This window comes from Pelodiscus sinensis, chromosome 21, assembly GCF_049634645.1.
Source record: "Pelodiscus sinensis isolate JC-2024 chromosome 21, ASM4963464v1, whole genome shotgun sequence".
Classification (NCBI taxonomy): Eukaryota; Metazoa; Chordata; order Testudines; family Trionychidae; genus Pelodiscus; species Pelodiscus sinensis.
This window is the reverse complement of record NC_134731.1, coordinates 16,335,356-16,359,866: the sequence shown is the minus strand read 5'-3', so window position 1 is coordinate 16,359,866 and position 24,511 is coordinate 16,335,356. Positions and strand designations below refer to the sequence as shown.

At 47.0% G+C, this 24,511-nt stretch overlaps 1 protein-coding gene across 2 annotated transcripts in view; it reads left to right on the top strand.

Annotated features, from left to right (window-relative positions):
- TBL2 (transducin beta like 2) overlaps nucleotides 1-24,511 on the top strand; it is a 29,411-nt gene that overhangs the window by 3,430 nt on the left and 1,470 nt on the right. The window contains exons 3-5 of one of the 2 annotated variants that reach the window (XM_075904993.1): nucleotides 7,316-7,500; nucleotides 9,341-9,492; nucleotides 23,551-23,677. In XM_075904993.1, coding sequence (XP_075761108.1) covers nucleotides 7,316-7,500; nucleotides 9,341-9,492; nucleotides 23,551-23,677 — 464 coding nt within the window. The remainder of the gene's footprint in view (nucleotides 1-7,315; nucleotides 7,501-9,340; nucleotides 9,493-23,550; nucleotides 23,678-24,511) is intronic. The other variant, XM_075904994.1, reaches the window with a different exon arrangement.

The following is a 24,511-nucleotide window of genomic DNA, read 5'->3' as shown; positions in this document are numbered from 1 at the left end:
CCACGCCTCGGAGGGTAATACTTTTGGGGCAATATGGACACATGACCAGAAATAAAAGGTGTCATGTGCCCCCTCTCCCCAGGACTTTTCCCACCATCCTCTTACCAATAGGGATTAGTTTGGCCCTCACTAAACCTCCCTCCCCCCCATGCTACTATCCTGCAATTCCTTTAACCCAATGTGTGTGACATTAACTTGGGGGGTGGAGAGGCTGGGGGAAGTGTCCCTTCTAAGAGTTTCCTTCCATGAGCACAATAAATTTTGTGTTGTGCACCAGTACTGAGTTTGTGGCTTGTTTGGATGTGCCACTGTGGCACCCAAGTTATTAATAAGTATCTTATAAACCTCTACCCATTCCCTCTGCTGCCATAGCTCCTCCTCTTCCTCCATCAGCCCCCCTGGTGCCTGCTGCCCCCACTCCCCGCCCCAACCCCTCACCCACTTCTGCTGTCCTGACTCCTGCCCTTCTCACTGCCCTCAGCCTTCCTGAGACCTGCCCCCCTCCACCAGTCCTTTTCTCCCCCCTGTGCTCACTCCTCCAGTAGCCCCACTCTGATCATGTGAGCTACCCCTCCCCATCCCCTCTTCCAATACCTCCCTCTATACACCTGCCTTGCCACTCTCCTCTGGTGCTGGTCCCTCCCCTGCAGGTGTCTGCCCTTCTGCTTCACCCCCAGAATCCCCTGGCACCTGCACCTTCCCTTACCCCTGCACCATCCTGGTGCTTCCCCCTTCCCTCACTTCCCCTGCCCCCTTTTCCTCTGATGCCCACCCCCTCATCACCCTCTGCCCCCATTCTCCTCATTCCCCTGTGCCCTCACACATGCCTTGCTCCATCCCTACCTTCCTCATGCCCACCCCTTCTTTCAAGCCTTCTCCCGGCACCTCCCCTTGTCCCCTCTAGCCCCCCAAAACCCTTCCCCTCTCCTCTCCTAGCATCATGCTGTCCCCCCCCCTCACTGACATCTCCCCTCCTGCTCTTTTCCTCATTGTCTCCACTTGGCCCCCTGGCATTTGTCTCTCTCCTCCACTCTGTCCCTTGGTGCCTTCTTCTTTCTTCTCCTGACCTGCCCCCCTCCCGTCAGCACAAGCCCCTTCCTCTCTGACCCTTTCCCCCTATTTTTCCCTCCTCTTCCAGCAGCCGCCAGCTGGTCTGTAACAGAGTTCTAGGTTCGCCCTGTCACCCTTCTGGTGCTCCCCCTACTCTGTCTCTTAGGTGTCTCAGCCCCCCTTTTGGGCCACAAACCCCCACACCGCAGTTTCTGGTTCCCAAAGTTCTGGCAGTCTCCCCATCACTTGGTGCCTGCACTGGGTCTGACTCGTAGGATTGCCAGGTGTCTGGTGTTCTACCGGACAGTCCGGTTTTTGGGCCCTCTGTCTGGTTAAAAAAAAAAAAAAATCCAGAAAATACCCAACACATGCAGTGTCTGGTATTTCCTGGTTTTCCGGCTGGGCACCAGACTGAAGCCTGCTGGTGGCGGGGGAAATGACTGGAAGGTGGGGCACAATCGGCACTGGGAGCCTCTAGTGGGGGGGGGGGGGGCAAGAAGCAGAGCTGGCGGGGGGTCAGGGGCCGCAGGGCTGGTTGGGAGGAAGGGGGGACCGGGAGGAAGGAGGTGCAGGAAGCAGAGCTGGGGGGTGATCAAGGAACGCGGGGTTGGCAGGGAGGAAGAGAAGGGCTGGGAGGAAGGGGGGATGGGAAGCAGCTCTGGGGAGGGCGGGGGCCAGCCGTGCTGCCCCCAACCCTCTTCTCCCCCCCCCCAGCCCCCCGGACCAGCCATGCTGACCCTGACCCATCCCCTCCCCAGGCCAGCCTCGTTGCCCCGACCCCCCCCCCCCCCCCCCCCCCGGGCCAGGCAGGGTCAGCCACATTGCTCTAGACCCCGCCCCAAGCCCAGCTGCACTTCCCCCGACTCCGCCCCCCGCTCCCGGGCCCTGCCGCGCTGCCCCGACCCAACCCCAGCTGTGCTGTTCCCGAGCCGACCCCCAGCCTAGCCACGCTGGTCCCATCTCCTGCCCAGGGGTGGGCATACCCCCCGCCTTCCTGCCCGGGGTTTAAACTTACCTCGCTTTCCGGGGTGGCGGGGTAACGTTTCTGTTCCCTGCTGCCTGTTTCCATGGGGTCCTAAGACCTGCTGGTTTTAGCCACGCATGCGTGGCAAGCCCTGCGCAGTGTCCGTTCCCCAGTGCACCAGGGCGGCCCTTTGAAACATTAGGGTATGCCTGGGCACACCCCATGCGTATGCCTATTCCTGTTCCCATCCCAGTCTGTGATTGCTGCAGCTCCTCATGGAGTTGTATTGCTTGTATGTGTAGAGGCTTGTAGGGGTAATGTGCTGGGAGAGAAGCTGAGCCCTGATTAGGGGGCGGGGCTTCACTGATCAGGGGTCCTATAATGGTAGCCTTCTAGTCAGGCAGCGGCATAGATAGCTGCAGCGGCACAGGAGCCAGCAAACAGAGCTGTAAACAGGGGAGTTTGAGTGGGAGTTTGTAAAGGGAGTTTGGATATTGGGACTTGTTTGGTGTGTGTTTTTGCTGTGGAGGGGGTATTTTGGTTTGTTTTTGTGTTCACCGGACTAATAGGATTTTGGTGAGAAAGTAGATAAAACACAGAGGCAGTAGTGGCCATGGCCCAAGTAGTAGAGAACACAAGGAAGATGATTGGATGTGGTAGCTGCGGTATGTACATGATTCTGGAGGAGGTACCTGAAAGGAGTTTTGTTTGCATGAAGTGCTGCCTGATAGAGCTGATGGAAGAAAAGATCCAAAGACTGGAGATGCAGGTGGAAACTCTGGTCGAGTTTAGAAGGGGGTTTGAGCAGATGATGGAGCAAAGGCACGACGTGGCTGAAGGGGAAAGCTTAGATATGCAGATGGAAGCAGGACCAAGGGCCTCAGAGGGGGGACTGCTGGATGAAGAAAATGGACAGTGGAAGCATGTGTCTAAGAGAACCAGGCAGAGGAAAAGATGGGTCAGTGAAGGAAAAATAGAGCTCAAGAACAGTTATGTGGAGCTGGAGAATGAAGAAGGGGTACAGCAGGTAGATAATGAAGATGGAAGGGTAAGGAAGAAGAGAAGAGTGGCTAGTCCCATAGATAAAGGGGAAGAGTTAATGGAGACAACACCAATAATGAGCATCAGGAGGATACAGGATGGGTTAAAGAGGATTACAAGGGAAAACAGGAATGGCAAGGACTTGCAGCCAGAGGAAGCAAGAGATAGACCACAGAATCGCACGGTCACTAAGAAAAGGCAGGTCTACGTGATTGGGGACTCTTTATTGAGAAGAATAGATAGGCCTGTAACCAGAGCTGATCCAGAGAATACAAGGGTGTGCTGTCTGCCAGGTGCTAAGATACGGGATGTGGAACTGAGGTTGAAGAGGATTATTAAGGGAGCAGGAAGGAATCCATTGATCATCCTTCATGTAGGAACAAATGATACGGCTAGATTCTCGCTGGAACGAGTTAAGGGAGACTGTGCTAGGCGGGGGAGGACACTCAAGGAAATTGAGGCTCAGGTGATCTTTAGTGGGATTCTGCCTGTTCTTAGAGACGGGCAACTAAGATGTGACAGGATTATGATGATCAATAGATGGCTTAGGCTGTGGTGCTATAAGGAGGGCTTTGGGATGTATGGTCACTGGGAGGCATTTATGGACAGAGAACTGTTCTCTCGGGATGGACTTCACCTAAGTAGGAAGGGAAATAGACTTCTAGGATGGAGGCTGGCTCAACTGATTAAGAGCGCTTTAAACTAGGAATTTGGGGGAGACGATTGGGAGATCTCTACGCCGGATTTTAACGCTGAGAGGGAGGAAAACGAAGTAAGAAAGGATATAGCTGGGGATTGGAGAATGTACATGAGGAAGGGTAGGGTGGATACTAGTCTAATAGGTCATATTGGAGGTACAACGTCCGTGCCAAACTGGGTAAAGAATGTGAGTGAGGCCAAACAGCAAAAATTAAGATGTTTGTACACCAATGCGAGGAGCCTAGGTAACAAAATGGAGGAACTAGAGTTATTGGTCCAGGAAGTGAAACCAGATATTATAGGAATAACAGAAACGTGGTGGAATACTAGGCATGACTGGAGTACAGGTATTGAAGGGTATGTGTTGTTTAGGAAAGACAGAAATAAGGGTAAAGGTGGTGGAGTCGCATTGTATATAAAAGATGAGATAGATTGTAAAGAAATAAAAAGTGATGGAATGGAGAAGACAGAGTCTGTTTGGGCAAAAATCATATTGGGAAAGAAAACTATCAGATCCTCCCCGGGACAGTGCTTGGGGTGTGTTTCAGACCACCAGGATCCAATTTGGATATGGATAGAGACCTCTTTAATGTTTTTAATGAAGTAAATACTCATGGAAACTGCGTAATCATGGGAGATTTCAACTTTCCAGATATATACTGGAGAACAAGTGCTAGTAATAATAATAGGGCTCAGATTTTCCTAGATGTGATAGCTGATGAATTCCTTCATCAAGTAGTTGCTGAACCAACAAGGGGGGGGGTGCTATTTTAGCTTTGGTTTTGGTGAGTAGCGAGGACCTCATAGATGAAATGGTTGTAGGGGACAACCTTGGCTCGAGTGATCATGAGCTAATTCAGTACAAATTAAATGGAAGGATAAACAAAAATAAATCTGAGACTAGGGTTTTTGACTTCAAAAGGGCTAACTTTAATAAATTAAGGAAATTAGTTAGGGAAGTTGATTGGACTAAAGAAATTATGGATCTTGAGGTGGAGGAGGCCTGGAATTATTTGAAGCTAAAGTTGCAGAAGCTGTCAGAAGCCTGTATCCCAAGAAAAGGGAAAAAATGTATAGGCAGGTGTGTTAAACCAAGCTGGATGAGCAAGCATCTCAGAGAGGTGATTAAGAAAAAGCAAAAAGCATATAAAGGAGTGGAAAATGGGAGGGATCAGTAAAGAAAGCTACCTTATTGAGGTTAGAGCATGTAGGGACAAAGTGAGAGGCTAAAAGTCAGGTGGAGTTGGACCTTGCAAAGGGAATTAAAACCAATAGTAAAAGGTTTTATAGCCATATAAATAGGGGAAAAAAACAACAAAAGAAGAAGTACGGCTGCTAATTACTAAGGATGGAGTGGAGGTTAAGGATAATCTAGGAATGGCCCAATATCTAAACAAATACTTTGCATCAGTCTTTAATGAGGCTAATGAAGAGCTTAGGGATAATGGTAACATAACAAATGGCACTAAGGATATGGAGGTAAATATTACCATATCCGAGGTAAAAGCCAAACTTGAACACTTTAATGGGAGTAAATCGCGGGGCCCAGATAATCTTCATCCAAGAATATTAAAGGAACTGGCACATGAAATTGCTAGTCCATTAGCAAAAATTTTTAATAAATCTCTAAACTCAGGGGTTGTACCATTTGACTGGAGAATTGCTAATATAGTTCCTATTTTTAAGAAAGGGAAAAAAAGCGACCTGGGTAACTATAGGCCTGTTAGTTTGACATCTGTAGTATGCAAGATCTTGGAAAAAATGTTGAAGGAGAAAGTAGTTAGAGACATTCAGGCTAATGGCAATTGGGACAAATTACAACATGGTTTTACAAAACCATCGTGCCAAACCAACCTGATCTCCTTTTTTGAGAAAGTAACAGATTTTTTAGATAAAGGAAATGCAGTGGATCTAATCTACCTCAACTTTAGTAAGTCATTCGATACAGTACCACATGGGGAATTATTGATTAAATTGGAAAATATAGGGATTAATATGAAAGTTGAGAGGTGGATAAGCAACTGGTTAAAGGGGAGACTACAGGGGGTCATATTGAAAGGTGAATTGTCAGGTTGGAGGAAGGTTACTAGCGGAGTTCCTCAGGGATCGGTTGTGGGGCCAATTTTATTTAATCCTTTTATCGCTGACCTTGGCACCAAAAGTGTAAGTGTCCTGATAAAATTTGCGGATGACACAAAGTTGGGAGGTATTGCCAATTCAGAAAAGGATTGGGATATCATACAGGAAGATCTGGATGACCTTGTAAATTAGAGTGATAGCAATAGGATGAAATTTAATAGTGAGAAGTGTAAGGTTATACATTTAGGGATTAACAACAAGAATTTAGTTATAAACTGGGGACACATCAGTTGGAAGTAACAAAGGACCTCGGAGTCCTGGTTGATTATAGGATGACTGAGCCGCCATTGTGACATGGCCGTGAAAAAGGCTAATAAGGTCTTGGGATGTATTAGGCGAGGTATTTCCAGTAGGGATAAGGAGGTGTTAGTGCCATTATACAAGGCATTGGTGAGACCCCATTTGGAATACTGTGTGCAGTTCTGGTCTCCCATGTTTAAGAAGGATGAATTCAAACTGGAACAGGTACAAAGAAGGGCCACTAGGATGATCCGAGGAATGGAAAACCTGTCTTATGAAAGGAGACTCAAGGAGCTTGGCTTGTTTACTTTAACCAAAAGAAGGCTGAGGAGTGGGGGACATGATTGCACTCTTTAAATATATTGGAGGGATAAATACCAGGGAGGGAGAGGAATTATTTAAGCTTAATACCAATGTGGACACAAGAACAAATGGATATAAGCTGGCTAGTAGGAAGTTTAGACTTGAGATTAGACGAAGGTTTCTAACCATTAGAGGAGTGAGGTTCTGGAACGGCCTTCCAAGGGAAGTAGTGGGGGCAAAAGATCTATCTGGCTTCAAGATTAAACTAGATGTAGGTGAGAGGATTATTTTAGGAGGGGGTGGGTGAGATTCTGTGGCCTGCACTGTGTAGGGGGTCAGACTAGATGATCATAATGGTCCCTTCTGACCTTAAAGTCTGAGTCTGAGTTCAATGCTTCCACTTTCATCTGTGAAATGGAGATAATTATTCTGAACTCCTTTATGAAGCATTCTGAGATCTAGCATTGTGTAAATATGAGACATTATAACTTTTCCTGTTGTAGTCCACCTCATTCTTCTCCCACAGTCCTGTGTCCCTTCGCTCTAATTCACTTGCCTCATACCCTGGAGAATCAGCTTTGAAAGGTATGCCCTGGAACAGCAGGAAGGCAGGGGGGAAGATAAAGGGTTTGAGGACCTAGGGATGGACATTGCAATATATGGGTAGAAAGGGGATCTCTGTCTAGTGGGGTTTTGCTCTTAAAGCAGATGGGATTCATGTACATGTTTTCTTTCTCTTTCACTCTCTCCTCTATGTGATGGGACAACTTTAGCCAGTGGCCCCTTCAGCAGGTCTTGGCACCCTGGGATGGAGCAGGCAGATTACCTGTTCTATTCATCCTACAAAAAGCTGGTGCTGATCATACCGGCTTTCCACAGGGTCACAGTGGGAGTGTAACCTGCCTCGACTTCAGCAGCAATGGCAAGTACTTGGTGTCTTGTGCTGATGACCGCACTGTCCGGATCTGGAGCACCAAGGACTTCTTGGAGCGTGAGCACCGCTGTATACGAGCCAATGTGGAACTGGACCATGCCACACTGGTCCGCTTCAGCCCAGACTCCAGGTGCGAGGTGTCTTCAGTGGGTGGGGCTAGAAAATCATAGCAGGAGATTTACAAAGAAAGCATTTCCTTTTCCTAGCTTGACAGCATAGCCCTACTTATTACCAAGGCCTGAGAGGGGAGCAGGGATATTTTCCAGCATGTGTTCCCCCTGAAGATTTATTAGATTTTTGCTGATCCTGCTGAATAATTAAATTCCCTCACCTGAAAATTAGTTCCTGTGATCACACGGCTTAGTGATTTAAGAATTGACCTGTTCCTACTCCTGCAGGTTCCCCATGTCCCAGAGGTTGGGCTCTGCCTTTAGCTTCTTCCTCCCTCTCCCCACCATACAGGCCTGGCAACAGGAAAATGGACTTAAGTGGGAAGTTAACTCTGCAGGCTGGCAAGTGGTAGCACTTCCAGGCTCTCAGGCCAGTGCTGTGAGCAGATCTGTTATTAGCAAGATGTAAATGGTCCTGGGGTATGTGTTTTATTACTTGTATTTATGTAGCTCCTGGGAATCACACCCATGGATCCAGACCCTACTGTGCTGGGCACAGCACAAACAGAACAAAAATTCAGTCTGTGCCTTGAGGAACTTACAATATAAGTGCAAGACAGCAGACACAAGATGAATGCCCATCTATCTGTACCCAAGGAAACAATGAGACTATTGGTCAGCAGAGGATTGTGGTCTTTAAATATAAAATCTTCCCAAACCCCTTCACTGCAGTAATACCCCAGTGGACTTTTCAGCTTAGATCAGCGAAGACTAAGGGGGATATATAGAGGTCTATAAATTCATGACAGGTATGGAGAAAGTGAATAAGGAAAAGTTATTTACTTGTTCCCATAACATAAGAAGTAGGTGTCACCAATTGAAATGAAAAGGTAACGGGTTTAAAACAAACAAAAGGAAGTTTTTCTTCCATGCAGTGCATAGTCAACCTGTGGAACTCCTTGCCATAGGAGGTTGTGAAGACCAGGACTTTAAGAGGGTTCAAGAAAGAACTATATAAATTATGGAGGTTAGAACAGGTAGGAATGGTGTCCCTAGCCTCTGTTTGTCAGGGGCTAGAAGTGGATGATGAGGGATGGATCACTTGACGATTACCTGTTTCTGTTCACTCCCTCTGGGGCATCTGCCATTGGCCACTGTTGGAAGACTGGATACTGGGCTAGATGGACCTTTGGTCTGACCCAGTATGGCCATTCTTATGTTCAGCTCGCCTAGTTGTGCCTGATAACATGTAGTTGTAACCTTCTACCTTATTAGTTTGAATCCAGTTCAGATTGTAAGGATGAAAGGTTCTCTTCAGACTATATGGAATGAGCTGGGGTCTTGGTGTAATATCCAGTGGACAGGTGCCTGCATCACTGGGGTCAGCATCAGAAGGGGCAGTAGGTCTCATGCTTGATAACATTCTCAGAAAGAGCAAAGGGAGAATGAGCTATGGAACCTCTTTGTGTCTGGGAGGAGGCATCTCTGGCTCAGAGCTGTGGTGGCAGGCAGAAGCTTGTCCTGCTGTTGTCCATGTTCTACCTACTCTGGGGATAAATGGAGGATTCAATCATCAGAGCTTCCCTCTGGGACTTCTTGCCAGCTCTAAATTCTGTACAAAGAGCTACACTCTGCCCAGCCAGTCTTCCACCTGCAGTGGTCGACTGGCTGGGAAAGCTCAAAGCACACTCCTAGATTGGTTGCTTCTAGCCACACAGTTTTATCCCTTGCAGTCTAGCTAGGTGCACAAAAATAAGCTTAGTGTGAGATGAGCATGCCTACACATGGCCTGTGACATTAGTTGCAGTGGTTTGTTCACTATGTTCGTTACAGGAAAATGACTGTCCTTCTTTCCTTTAGAGCCTTCATCATCTGGCTGGCAAACGAAGAGACCATTCGTGTCTTTAAAATGACCAAGAAGGAGGATGGCAACTTCACTTTCACTGCAGCCCCTGAGGACTTCCCAAAGAAGCACAAAGCTCCCATCATCAACATTGGAATTGCCGAGACAGGTACAGAGACAGAGTTGACCCCTTTCCACTGGGCTTGTGAGCCATCTGCCTTGTACATTCTGAAGAGCAGCAGCTGCTGACTTGAGCATTGGGAACATCTGGGATCTGATTCCAGCTCAGTAACCAATTGAATGACCTTGGAGAAGTCACTAAAACTTCTGCCTCCACTTTTCATGTGTTCAATGGATGTATTTAATGTCCACAAACAGAGCTCTTCCTTTGAGACAGGGACACTCAAATTCACTTCGTAGTGCATATATTATCCCTTCTTGATTCTTCAGAGATTCTGCTTGCCAAGAGGTCTGCCTCTAACACTCTACAGGCTGTGTTCTGACCCATAGATGTGTTAACTGGTAAGAATTTCTCCAAGTGCAGGCTGATTGGATCAGGAAGGGGTGCCTGCCTAGAGCTTCTGGGATCCATGTAACAACATTCTTACCAATGGTGAGACCTCAGCTCCTCTTATTTTTAACACATACAGGTCCTGATAAATTAAAACTTACCTCTCAATGTCCTGTGATCCTGCTCGGTGTTGCTATTGCTGAGATCTTTTTCGCTGCAGGAGAAGTCACATCATTGTTTGAGCCCTAGTATTTTAAGGGACACTACTGACCTGTGTGTGACTTCAAAGTGAAATGATTATTTTCATTGGATTTCTTTTTTTAGAGTTGTGGAGAAATGTTAATTTTTAACACAACCTGGAATCTTAAGTATTGTAGCAGACAATATGAGGATAAAACTTACTGAACAAAGGAGATGTTGTAGCTGTGTCTGTCTGAGGCGATTAGGGAGATGAGGTGGGTGACATCATCTTTCATTAGCCAGCTTCTGTTGGTGAGAGACAAGCTTTTGAACTTACATAGAACTCTGTTTCAAGTCTGGGAGATGTAGAGGGTGTGCATACATGGCCTTGTCTGAGCAGTAGGTCTTGAGTCAGCTGACCAATGTCAGAGAACCCTGTGCCTGAGCATCTATACGGCATTTTAATCCTACAGTAAGGATTTTCTAACCCATACTCAAACTAGGGCTCTGGAAACTTTGCAATTCTTAATTTTTAAAATGGGACATTCAGTGAAGATGTTTTTGTTTGATCAATTTATTTATGTATTTATCTGTTTTGAAGTTTGACATAAAAAGTAGAACCGCCAGTGTTTTTGACAGCTGCAGCTGGCAGTAGAGAAGTGAAGGACTTCCTCATGGATTGGTTGCAGCATGTTCCAGCACCTCTCCAAGATACTTTTTCCATGCTCCCACCACACCTCTAGGAGATATGGATAAGAGATTTCTGGGAGGCTGTATGGAAGTTTTGGGACAGGTTCCCATTCATCACTTCACAATGCCTGTGTACCTGCACATGCAGCTCCAGAGAGGGTGGGTGACCTGGGAGCAAGGAACAGCAAGGTCAGCTCAGCAGCAAGGAGAAACTTGAACTGCCACCATCACAGGAGGCTGCAGGGAGATTTTGGGACTGGTTCCCACTCGCTGCCCTCACAATGCATGTTGTCTTGCAGGGAGTGACCAGAGTGTTGGGGGGGGGGGGGAGGTTATCCCTGCTCTGCTCTCTGCCCTTCGTGGAGCTATGTATGCAGGGGCGCCTGGAGAGTGTACACCAGAATCTGGCTGTGCACTTGTGAGCAGGGAAAAGCTTTCTTTGCAAAAAGCTCCTTTGCATTTGTCTATTAGTGTGCTTGCAGATCACTGTTCAGCAGACAGTGGGTTAATGCTGAGTTGCAAAGGAAGATGTGGCTTCTGGTGCAATAGTGACCCTCACAGATTGTCCACATGAAAATGACTAAGGAAGTTGCTCCAAGGAACTGGGGGGTACATCTGGAGGACCTCTGGGACCACACAGGAAAGTAATGAGGCTCAGACTCTCCAGACCTGCAGGGTCCTGGGACCCTAGGTTTAAGCCCTATCTTAACAATTGGTTTGTAGACACAGCTAGGAGAGTCTTGAGCGTAGGTTTATGTTGCTGGGTAGTTATAGCTCAGACCAGGGCTAAGTAGAACAGATTATTTAGGGATAGAAATGTAGCCGTGTTAGTCTGGTGTAGCTGAAACAAAATACAGGACTATGTAGCACTTTAAAGACTAACAAGATGGTTTATTAGATGATGAGTTTTCGTGGGCCAGACCCACTTCCTCAGATCAAATAGTGGAAGAAAATAGTCACAACCATATATACCAAAGGATACAACTAAAAAAAAGTGAACACATATGAAAAGGACAAATCACATTTCAGAACAGAAGGGGGATGCGGGGGGTGGGGGACGGAAGGTAAATGTTTGTGAGCTAATGGTATTAGAGGTGATAATTGGGGAAGCTATCTTTGCAATGGGTAAGATAGTTAGTGTCTTTGTTGAGACCGACAGGTAGAGTGTCGAATTTTAGCATGAATGACAGTTCAGAGGATTCCCTTTCAAGTGCAGATTTAAAAGGCACTTGAGGAGCAGGATGCAGGTAATTAAGTTGTTGAGACAGTGTCCTTTCTGGTTGAAATGGCAAGAAACTGTTTGTTCTTTGTGATCCTGTCTAATATCTGTTTTGTGGGCATTGATCCTTTGGCGAAGTGTCTGAGATTAGTTAGGGTAAGTAGTTCATATTTCAAGGAATTGAAGTTGCCTGTTGTCTACAGCCAGGCACTTAGCTAGGCACAGAGTGAATCCTGGGATACACCCCTTAAGACTCTCAAAACTGCCTTAATCAAACAAGGGCACTCCACCAGAGTAGTAGATTGTCATGGAATGGGCCACCCAAATACCCTGAGAGAGCCTGCTTCAATACAGAAATAAAACCTCCTCCAGCCACACACACCCCAGTTGTCATCTGCCACCCCACAGTGGAATCCATATGGGGAACCATCAAACAGCTACAACCCATACTTGATGGATACCCCACCCTGAAAGAAATCTTTCCTGAACCACCACTTGTGGCCTTGATATAAAGTCTGCAAGCTCATCATCCAAGACAAGCTCCCCACAACCAAAGGGACACCTATATAAAGCTGCAGCAACAGACTAAAACCTGCAGACATCTCGTCACTGCTACAGCGATCAGCAACCCTCCACAACCCACCTTTTAAGATCCATGGTCTTACATATGCCTATCACATGTGGTGTACCTATTCCAATGCACTGACTGCCCCGACAACAACTGGGTGGGTGAAATCAGACAATCTCTATGCTCAAACTCACATGGGGAAATGGTAACGACAAAAACATCGCCAGTGGGTAAACACTTAATAAAGCAGTCCTTTAGACCTGTTGATCCTCACCCTCAAAAGAAAAAACTATGCAGCACTTTCAAAAGACAAATTTGGGAGCTTAAAATCATAACTTTACTAGACACTAGGAATAATGGACTGAATAGACACTGGATTTATAGCTGCTTATAACAATCTCTATCAATCCACTAACCTTCCTCCCTGTTACTGGAGGGGTGTTAATGGGCCATTTCATCTTAATTATGCTCTCGTTTTAACTAGGTACTTGTGTTAAACAGTGTTTCCCTCTTGTATTTAGCTGTGATGCTCCTGAGGCCAGATCTGTGCTACAGAGCTATGTCAGTATAACTAGGTGGTTCACACCTGAGTGAAATAGTTGCACTGACCTTAACCCCCCCCACGTAGTGCTCAACAGGAGAGCTGCTACTGCCTCTTGGAGAGGTAGTTTAATCAATGATAGAACTTTCCCATTGGCGTAGGAGCAGCTTAAGTGCTACTGCGGTGCAACTATGCTGATGCAGTGTTCTAAGTATAGACCTGGCCGAGTACATTTCCCAGACCCAAAGAAGAGTTTTGTGTAAGCTCGAAAGCCTATCTTATCAGCCAAAGTTGGTCCAATGAAAGAAATTACATCACCCAACTTGTCTCGGAAAAAAAGGGAAACATTCATTGATTTTTATTGTCCAGACTGAGAGAAATGAACAAAGTAAATGACAGCAGCTTCAAGTTGCAGTGCATTAATAGCAGGAATGTAACCAAATGAAATTTTTTTCCTGGATTTTTAAGTGGACCGGTTCCCTTCAGTCTTATTACCTACACCTGTTGTGTTTCTTGTGGTGTGTCAAGTCTTCAGACTACACTGTTATCCTGCCATCTCTGACAATGGAGTCTGAGAGGTGGAAGGCCCAAGAAGCTGATGTGACTTCCCAAACTGTGCTCAGAATTCAGTGTGATGGGATCCTATACATTGGCATTTCAAAGCCAGCTGTTCTTGCCTGGTGCACCTGGTGGAAACCAAAGGAAATGAGTGTGACGGGTTGGATCACAGAGATCCCCTTGAGCCTGTCACCCAAAGTGCTGATTATACCACTGAGCCTGCCTTTTGGAGCACCCCCCCACCCTGTCCTGCTGGGCCAGATGCTCTGGTTTCCCCTAGCGAGGCACAGAGTTAGGGACAGCCCCCCAGCAGAGTAACACAGATGGTGGTAATAGCTGTGGGAGGGCTCAGTTATAGGGACTTGACAGCACTCAGGAGTACAGCCTTCAAAAGGGACCAAAACTCCAGATCTGTCTTACTCTGTATAAAAATTTTACAGAGAAAACTCAGTTTGCGTGCTCAGTGAAAAAGAGAGCTGCACAGTGATTGTCCCTCCCTCCCCCCTTTAACAGGTAACAATTATTTACACTGGGGTTGATGATAAACAAATGTTTTTATTAAGTATAAAAAGTAGGAATTAAGTGATTGCAAGTGAAAACAGACAGATCAAAGCAAGTCACGAATCTAAAAAAATATGCACCAGGTAAGAGATTGTTACAAATCATATTTCTCACCCTAGTCCTTATTTCAGGTTCTTCTTTGAGAGTCGTCTCTGGGGGTGCTCCACAGTAGGTGCAGGTGCGTCCCAGTGCCGCAGACTAGATTCTTGATAGCAGTGCATTTTGGGCTGCGTGGGTCTCCCCCCAGCACCATCGCACATGCACAGCCACCCTTCCCTCAGTTCCTTTATACTGTCCCCGGCTTCAGACGGACCTCCGCAGTGCTCCTCAGTCCTCATTAGTTCTAGAGAGAGAGAGAGATAAATTAGTTTACTCCAAGTTCTTCTCCCTAGTAGTTCTTAGGGGGGGGGGGAGACCGCCGCTCACCTCAGTTGGCTTCTCCAGCCATTTTTAATATCACTGACAGAGATGGTCTCACCCGGCTTTAACCGCTTCACTGATTTCAACAATGTGATGCTGGACTCAGACAGCCACAATAAATATATAAAATGCCTTGGACACTCCCACTCTCAACTGGATTGTCCACACTGTGCCAAACTGAAAGCGTGCACACGGAGAGACAGAGACCTCTGTTTAAAAATGATCCTGACAGAGAATGACAAACACCCATTCTCAGATCCAGGCTCCCAGCAAATCGCCAAGGACAAAGGGGACAAGCCACTTAAATCCCAAAAGAAATGGGCCACCTTACTTCCTCAAAACCTCTGGTGCTCTTACGACCATGGCAGCTTCAGCATCTCGCACTCCTACCATCACCTATGGGAATCACAGAGACCTTGCAGTCTCCTCAACTTTTAACTCCACATTTTTAAGAACTGACAAACCATCTTATTCACTGCAATCCAAATACACATCATCACCTACTGTATTATCAATTGACAATGATGAGGCTCCAAGGGTTTTCTCACCACAACTGTCCCCACGCACAGAGGCATCGGGACACTTGTTTCATTCTGATGTTCCTAACTACACCAACGCAGCCATGGCCCCCTGAGCCTCCTATTCATGGATGCCACCACCCATGCCCTACCCACCCTCGGTTTCCAAAAACGCAGGCACAAGGACTGGTTTGATGACAAGGACAGAGATGCCCAAGCTCTTCTTGATAAGGTGCTTGTGACACATCCGGCTTGCATCAATGATAAAGAGAATGCCTCCAGAAAATTGGCATATATTTGAGCTAAACAAGAGGCACAACTCAAATTATGGCAAATGAAAGAGGACTGGTGGAAATATCAAGCAGTTAAATTCCAAGATGTGGCTGATAGACATAGTGATAGAAATGTAGCCGTGTTAGTCTGGGGTAGCTGAAGCAAAATGCAGGACAATGTAGCACTTTAAAGACTAACAAGATGGTTTATTAGATGATGAGCTTTCGTGGGCCAGACCCACTTCCTCAGATCAAATAGTGGAAGAAAGTAGTCACAACCATATATACCCGTGGTCCCCAACCCGGTGCCCGCGGGCGTCATGGCGCCCGCCGGGCTCTTTACATGCGCCCACGGAGCAATCTGGGCTGGGAGGTGCCAGCCCCGGGCGCATGGCCGGCCCCGGGGGTGCCACGTGTACCCTTGCCAGCTCCGGCGCCGGCCTTGGCCCCGCCCCCGGGGGCACCGCGCGTGCCCTTGCCGGCTCCGGCCTTGGCCCCGCCCCCGGGGGCGCCGCGCGTGCCCCGGCCCCGGCCCCGGCCCCGGCCCCGGCCCCGGCCCTGGCCCTGGCCCTGGCCCTGGCCCTGGCCTTGGCCCCGCGGCGCTTACGGGGGGAGCGCCGGCCCCGGGCGCGCGGCGCTTACGGGGGGCGCCGGCCCCGGGCGCGCGGCGCTTGCCAGGGGGCGCCTTCCCCGGGCGCGCGGCTATGGGGGGGGGCCCCGGCCCCGGCCCCGTGGCTATGGGGGGGCCCCGCCCCCGGGCATGCGGCTGGGGGGGGGCCCGCCCCCGGGCGGGCAAGTGTCCCCGACCCCTGGCGCCCGGCGGGCGAACGGCCACGCCCCCTGGAGCCTGCCAACCTGAAAATGTTGGGGACCACTGATATATACCAAAGGATACAATTAAAAAAATGAACACATATGAAAAGGACAAATCACATTGCAGAACAGGAGGGGGATGCAGGGGGGGGGAGGAAGGAAGGTAAGTGTCTGTGAATTGATGATGTTAGAGGTGGGGAGAGTGGGATGTTTGTGAGTTAATGGTATTAGAGGTGATAATTGGGGAAACTATCTTGGTAATGGGTGAGATAGTTCAAATGTTTGTTCAGTCCTTTTTGGAAAGTGTCAAATTTTAACATGAATGACAGTTCAGAGGATTCCCTTTCAAGTGCAGATGTAAAAGGTCTTTGTAGCAGAATGCAGGTGGTTAAGTCATTGAGAGAGTGTCCTTTCTGGTTAAAATGGCAAGAAACTTTGTGATCTTGTCTGATATCTGTTTTGTGGGCATTAATCCTTTGGCGAAGTGTCTGAGATGTACATTGGACAAACATCTCAGACACTTCGCCAAAGGATTAATGCCCACAAAACAGATATCAGACAAGATCACAAAGAAAAAACAGTTTCTTGCCATTTTAACCAGAAAGGACACTCTCTCAATGACTTAACCACCTGCATTCTGCTACAAAGACCTTTTACATCTGCACTTGAAAGGGAATCCTCTGAACTGTCATTCATGTTAAAATTCGACACTTTCCAAAAAGGACTGAACAAACATTTGAACTATCTCACCCATTACCAAGATAGTTTCCCCAATTATCACCTCTAATACCATTAACTCACAAACATCCCACTCTCCCCACCTCTAATATCATCAATTCACAGACACTTACCTTCCTTCCTTCCCCCACCCCCCTGCATCCCCCTCCTGTTCTGCAATGTGATTTGTCCTTTTCATATGTGTTCATTTTTTTAATTGTATCCTTTGGTATATATGGTTGTGACTACTTTCTTCCACTATTTGATCTGAGGAAGTGGGTCTGGCCCACGAAAGCTCATCATCTAATAAACCATCTTGTTAGTCTTTAAAGTGCTACATTGTCCTGCATTTTGCTGATAGACATGACTTTAAAGCATTTTATGACGGGCTGAGGGCAGTCTATGGGGCACACATTGCTGGCTGTTCACCAGTGTGCTCTTCTGATGGCCTTACTTTGATCACAGATAGTGCTAAAATCTTTGACTGTTGGGCTGAAAATTTTTACAAAGTATTGAACCAGACCTCAACTTTTCACAGCGGCGTTCTTGAAGAGATTCCTCAGTGGGCTAATGATTTACAACTGGACATACCACCAACTCTTGATGAGGTACAAAAAGCTGTTAATCAGATGAAATCTGGAAAGGCACCTGGGTGTGATGCAATTCCATCAGAAATTTATAAAGCTGCTTGTGGTCAGCTGATGTACCATCTCACCCGTTTATTTATCACCATTTGGGAGAGGGAGCTAGTCCCCCCGGACTTCAAAGATGCACTGATTGTACACCTATACAAGAGAAAAGGTGACCATGCATGTTGTGATGACCATTGGGACATCTTTCTGCTCTCTATAACTGGTAAGATCCTGGCCCTCATCCTTTACAACCAGCTTTCACTACATGTGTTCAAAAATGGCATTATTCCTGAAAGCCAGTGCATATTTCGTGCCGATCGAGGCACTGCTGAGATGATATTTACAGCCAAACAGATACAAGAGAAATGTAGAGAGCAACATCAGGACCTCTGTCATTTTCATCGACTTGATCAAGGTGTTTGACATGGTCAACAGAAATGGGCTCTGGAAAATTGGCTACCTTGAAAGATGTATCAACATTGTTCTGTCCTTTCATGATGGCATGCTTGGTCGCGTCCTTAACAATGGAGAGATATCAGCACCTTTTGAAATATCAAACGGTACAAAGCAAGGATGTATCCTTGCTCCTCTCCTGTTCATCTACTTTTCAGTGATGCTGTTAGTTGCTTTTAAGGACTGCTTGTAGGGCATACCTATTCAGTTCTGAACTGGTGGCAGTATTTTCAATCTCTGGAGACTTCAGGCTTGCACCAAAGTAATTACTACAACTGTCTGTGACCATCTGTTTGCTGATGACTGTGACTGCTGATGCTCATTCAGTGAAGGATGCACAGGAGCTTTTTGATCGCTTTGTTACTTCTGCTCACTGCTTTGGACTCTCAGGCTGTGTCTCAACTGCACCCCTCTGTCGGCAGAGGGATGCAAATGAAGCTGGGATTTAAATATCCCGCGCTTCATTTGCATAATCATGTCATGGTGCTGTTTTGAACAAGCGCCATGTCGAAAGTGAAACCACAGTTTAGACATGTTTTTTTTCGACAACGGTGATTTTTTGAAAGATCAAGGAGTACAAGATCTTTTGAAAAATCGCCTCGTCAAAAAAACCCACGTCTAAACTGCGGTTTCATTTTCGACATAGCGCTTGTTCAGAACAATGCCATGACATGATTATGCAAATGAAGCGCAGGATATTTAAATCCCAGCTTCATTTGCACTTTCAAAATGCTTCATTTACATCCCTCTGCCGACAGAGGGGTGTAGTTTAGATGTAGCCTTTGTGAACCTCAAGAAGTCAGAAGTTATGTCTCCGCCTGTTTGGAAAGAGCCCAGCACTCAAGTGATCACTGCTGCTGGTACAGTCCTTAAGGCTGTTGACAAGTTCTGCTACCCTGGGAAGTGTACTGCCTTCTAGCATAGACGTGGATCATGACATATCTGCTCGACTGGCCAAAGCCAGCGCTGCCTTTGGAAAATTGACCAAAAGCCCATGGAATGACATTGGCATCAAACTCCATACCAAGGTAGTGGTTTATCAGGCAGTTGTCCTGAATATTCTGCTGTATGGCTCGGAGTCATGGACAATATATTGTTGCCATGTTTTGAAGCTTGATAAGTTCCATATGTGTTGCCTGAGGAAGATTGCCCATGTGAAAGGGGGGGACAAAATTCCTAACACGGAGATTCTTAAGCTGTGTAGTGTCATGGGCATGGAAGCAATGCTTATGAACAAATAGTTTCGCTGGATTGGTCATGTTATGAGGATGGATGATATGCAGATACCAAAGATGGTCTTCTATGGCTAGCTTGCTTATGGAAAGCGCTTTATCAGTAGCCAGTATAAGTGCTATAAAGACATCTTAAAGGCCAACGTGAAGTCATGGCATATCTCCCAATGATCTGGAAACTTTAGTTCGGGACAGATTGTCCTGGTGGCAAACCACTGTTTTGAAGCTCTTAATTGCGTTGAGAGTCAGCATATCCAGGCATTACAGGAAAAGCATAGGATCCGAAAAGAACGTACTACGCATGCAGTTGATGGTTTTCTATGTGACCTCTGTAATCAGCTCTGCTGATCAAGGATTGATTTAGTTGCTCATCAGCGGCATCATAGAAGATGTGATCCGTTGATCGATGACTCAGTCCACCCCCCTCATTCCCCAGGCAAATTTGGAGCCCGTGGTCTCAACACAACAAGAAGAGACCATATAAGATGAAGCATACTGTGAAAACACTTTCTCCCCTAACCCAATCCCCTCCAGTGGAGAGGGGACGAAATGAAATTGATGAACATTATTCTCTGAACTCAGGTCCAGAGGCATTACTTGACACAAGCTCACTGTCTGTGATGGATGTAACTATCATGCCACCGCCCTTGGCAACCACTGAGGACTTCTCCTCTTCTCAGGACCTTTTTAAGCGAGTTGCAGCAGATTTGAAGATTGACATAGAGGAAGTGCAGGACATGCAACACAACTCAAATATCCTTCAGGTGACACCACCTTCAAAAATTGCCTTGCCAGTTAACTCAGTCATACTCGAACCAGCCAAAACCCTGCCTCCATCCCTCCCATCTGTAAAAAGGCAGACCGCAAGTATTACGTCCTGCTGAAGGGGTCAGAATTTCTGTTCACCCATCCACCACCAAACTCACTAGTAGTGGTCATAGCTTAGCAAAGAAAAAAGCAACAAAACCACTCCACACCATCCGACAAGGATAATAAGGGACTTGACACACACGGTAAAAAAAGTGTACACATCAGCCAAAAAGTGTACACATCAGCCAAAAAGTGTACACATCAGCCACGCTGCAAAGCAGTGGCCAACTACATGGCACTCCTCAGCAAATACGATTTCAGTTATCATGGAAAGCTTAACGCCTTCATTGATGATATACCAGACACTAAAAAGGTGCAGTCTAGAGCAATCATCATAGAGGGTCAGGCAATATTAGACAGCCCTTCAGGCTGCCTTAGATGCAGCTGACATGGCTATAAGAACAACAGCCACATCAGCTGTCATGAGATGTGCCTCATGATTTAATTCTTCTGCGTTCCCTTGAGAAATCCAACCGACCATGGAAGACCTGCAGTTCGAGGGAAGAGAAGCTCTTCTCGACAAAAACCAAGGAGGTCCTCCACTCGATGAAAGACTCCAGGGCAACCTTATGCTCTCTTGGCATTCAGACATCTCTAACAAGGAGATGGCAATACAGATACCGACTGTACCAGAGGCCAAGATACCCACATATCATTACCAAAGGCAAACACTCTCTGAGATGCTTTCATCCTCAAATGGGACTCCCCCTTCCCCTACACATTTCTCCTCCCCCCCCCTTCCTCAACAGAGTGCTCATCAAGATATGGAGGGACAAAGCGAGAGTTATCTTAATAGTACCTTGCTGGCCCTGACAACCCTGGTTTCCCCTCCTGCACAGAATGTCCCGACATTGACCTATCACCCTCCCACATAGTCCGAGCATACTATCCCAACCAGGAACCAAGATTTCAGCCTCAGTTTCCTACTCTTCACCTCAAAGCATGGTAACTCGATGGTTCACGGGTGTAGAACTGCAATGTTCACAACATGTGTGCAACATGCTCTTACGCAGCAGGGTCCCTACAACAGGGAAGACATATATTAACAAGTGGTCTTGCTTTGCACATTGAGCGGCCTCCTGCAAGATATCACCGGAGGATGCCCCCCTGCCTACAATCCTCGATTACTTATTGCACCTCAAGCAATCACAACTTTCCCTGAGCTCAATCAGAGTTCATCTTGCAGCAATAACAACCTTCCATACAGCAGTTGATAACGCCACAGTGTTTGTGCATCCTATAACCAAGCGCTTCCTAAAAGGCATACAGGCTCTATATCCTGACATTAACTCTCCTCGGGAACCATGAGATTTACATCTGGTGCTGACGATGCTCACAAAGCCCCCATTCGAACCCATGGCCACATGCTCCTTTCTCCACTTAACCCTAAAAACAGCATTCCTAGTTGCAATAATATCAGTACGTAAAGTAGGCGAGATGGCTGCCTTAATGGTGAACCCACTGTTCATCTTTTTTTAAGGACAAAGGCTCTTTACGGACGCACCCCAAGTTTTACCAAAGGTGTGCTCCCTCTTTCACCTCAACCAAATGATATACTTACTTGTATTGTTCCCGAAGCCTCATGCCAACGCTTTCGAGGCACAGATGTGCAAAGGGTACTGTTCTACAGCCACGGAACAAAATCCTTTAGATTGTTTCCATGGCTCTTCATCTCCATTGCAGAACGCAAGAAGGGGAGCCACATATCATTCCAAGGACTATCTCATTGGATCTCTGAATCACCATTGCTCCTCGCTCAACCATCTACCACCACCTACCTCAATCCAGGCACACGCTATGAGAGTGGTTGCTGCCTCGGTCTCTTACCTGAGGAAGGTTCCCATAGATGACATTTGTGCTGCTGCTGCTGCTACTGCTGCTACTGCTACATGGGAATCAGAACAAACTTTTCCTAAGCACCATGCACTTTCCTTCAGCCCTCTTCACTGCACAAGAGTAACAAATGTGGTACTGCAGACAGCTTACCTACTTGATCCGAAGTCCCTACCACCATAACACAAATTGCTTTTCAGTCACCTACTGTGGAGCATTCCCAGGGACGTGTCTCTCTCTAAGAGGTGTCTACTCACCTTGCTGTAACTGACATTCTTCGAGATGAGTGTCCCTAGGGGTTCTCCACTACCCTTTATTTCGAGGGGGGAAAAAATGCTTTTCTGTTATGCCGGGTTCCAGATAGAGAAGGAACTGAGGGGAAGGTGGCCGCACATGTGCGATGGTGCCGGGGGAGGAACTCACTTGCCATGCATGCATAGCCCCCAATGCACTGCTATCAAGAATCTGCTCTGCAAGTGCTGAGACGCACTTGCACCTACTTTGGAGCACCGACAGGGATACTTATCTCGAATATCAGTTACAGCAAGGTGAATAACCTTCTCTTTTAGAATGGCTATTTCACTACAAAGTAACTCCCTTCTTTTGAAATATGTATGTGTGTATGTGTATTCCAACTTAAAAGCTGTTTCCCCCCCCAGCACCGGCAGGGGAGGCAGGAGGGTAGTGTGAGCTGGAAATCAGCTGATTCCCTCGGGCCTGGTCCCCTGCTGTGCTCCAGCCTTTTTACATTTAAGGCTGGTTTGCAGCAGGGGACCTGGCGCAAGCTGTGAATCAGCTGGCCTGGTTCATGCCAGGTTCCCCACTGTGCTTCAGCCTTTTAAATGTATTAAGAGCCTACGGGGCTGGGAGTTAACCCCACTTTAGCTCCCCTGCTTATCAACTAGTTGATTAAACCAAATTTAACATCCCTAGTTTTTTACCCATGAAAGCTTATGCCCAAATAAATCTGTTACTTAGGGATGATCTAGATGGTGCTTGGTCATGCTGTGAGGGCATGGGACTGGACTTGATGACCTCTTGAGATCTCTTCCAGTTCTAGTAATGTGTGATTCTTTAAGGTGCTGCAGAACTCCTAACTGTTATAGCCTTATGTTACTGAAGCTTGTAGAATCTGGTTGTCATTCTGTGAACTATGGAAAAGCTTTATCTCTCTGAATGCAGGAAGCTCGTTGCTTAGCTGCAGAGAAGCATGACAAGGGGCAGAAGCATTTCGGATCTTTAGTTCCTGCTCTGGTTTTTACAACATCTCTGCCCCCATAGGTAGAGACGAGTCAAGTCCTACTGGGAGGGAAGAGTTTGGATCCCAGGACAGCTTTTGTTTATGAGAGTATTTGCCAGCCTATTGTCCCTCTCTCCCATTGCATTCAGGAAGAGGGGAGTTTAGAGTGGATCTCTGTCCCACCTCATGGGTCTGTCAGAAATGGAGAGTTCTGCTTTTTCCTCCTAGACCTAATGCTTATACGGTTCCATCCATTCCGAGACGAGACATTTCTTCTCCTGGTGGTGAGTGGGATAGCCCATAGGAAGCTCTCGTGATATGGCTGTTAGCATGGTCTTCTCTGTGGCCAGACTTCCCACTAGACGTGGGAACTACTAATCTTCATCCTTCATTCCCCAGGGAAGTTCATCATGACCGCATCCAGTGACACAACCATTCTCATCTGGGACCTGAAGGGTGAAGTCCTGGCAAACATCAACACTAACCAGATGAACAATGCCTTTGCAGCTGTATCTCCTTGTGGGAGGTGAGGAACATAGGACTGCTGCCAGGGAGATAGGGGATTGGGATGCTATCTGCTCCCCTCAGGAGTTGTAAGGGGCATAAGAAATAAGGCAGGCTAGGATCTTCATTCCTTTCCCAAAGGGGCATCAGCAGCATGAATTGTTTGCAGTTAATATTTTAAATTTCAATAGATCCACTTTTAAACAGTACGTATACCCCTACAAAATGTACCACTAGGCATGTTCCAGCTATTTCTCCTTTTCTACAGGTACTTGCTGCCTGTTCCCCTTCAGCATTGCTGCTGCTATTACTGCTAACTACTCATGATCTCTAGGAAAGAGCATACATCATCAGACCTGATAATGACTAGACTTGTATTGCTGTCGGGTGCATGTGTGTTGGTGTTTTCTTCAGTTTAAGATCATGGTAGAAGCTTTTTTAAACAGGTCTTATGATGGATATGAGAGTTTCTTAGCAGATATTGTCCATTAACCAAGATCACTCTGTAATGATCGCTCACCAGTGAGACCATGAACTTATCAGGCTCCGGGCTTAGGCACTAGATGATCTGACCTCTGAGGGCAGGTGTTTGGATTCCTGTTTCGCTGGGCTGGAAATATGTAGTGCTCAGGATTTCCTTTATTTGGAACGGTCTCTCTGCATGGTCCTGTCCTGACCACTTGGGATTGCCATTCACCCTGTCACTGCACTGCCTTCTTGGTGGCAGGGGAAACTAGTTTTCCTTGTGACCCAAGCTATGCTTCAACCCCCATTTCCACACAGGATCTGCCAGCCTCCCCCAATGCTTTCTTATATCCATGCACTTTTGGGCACCCCCAGCTTGGCTGCTTTTTAT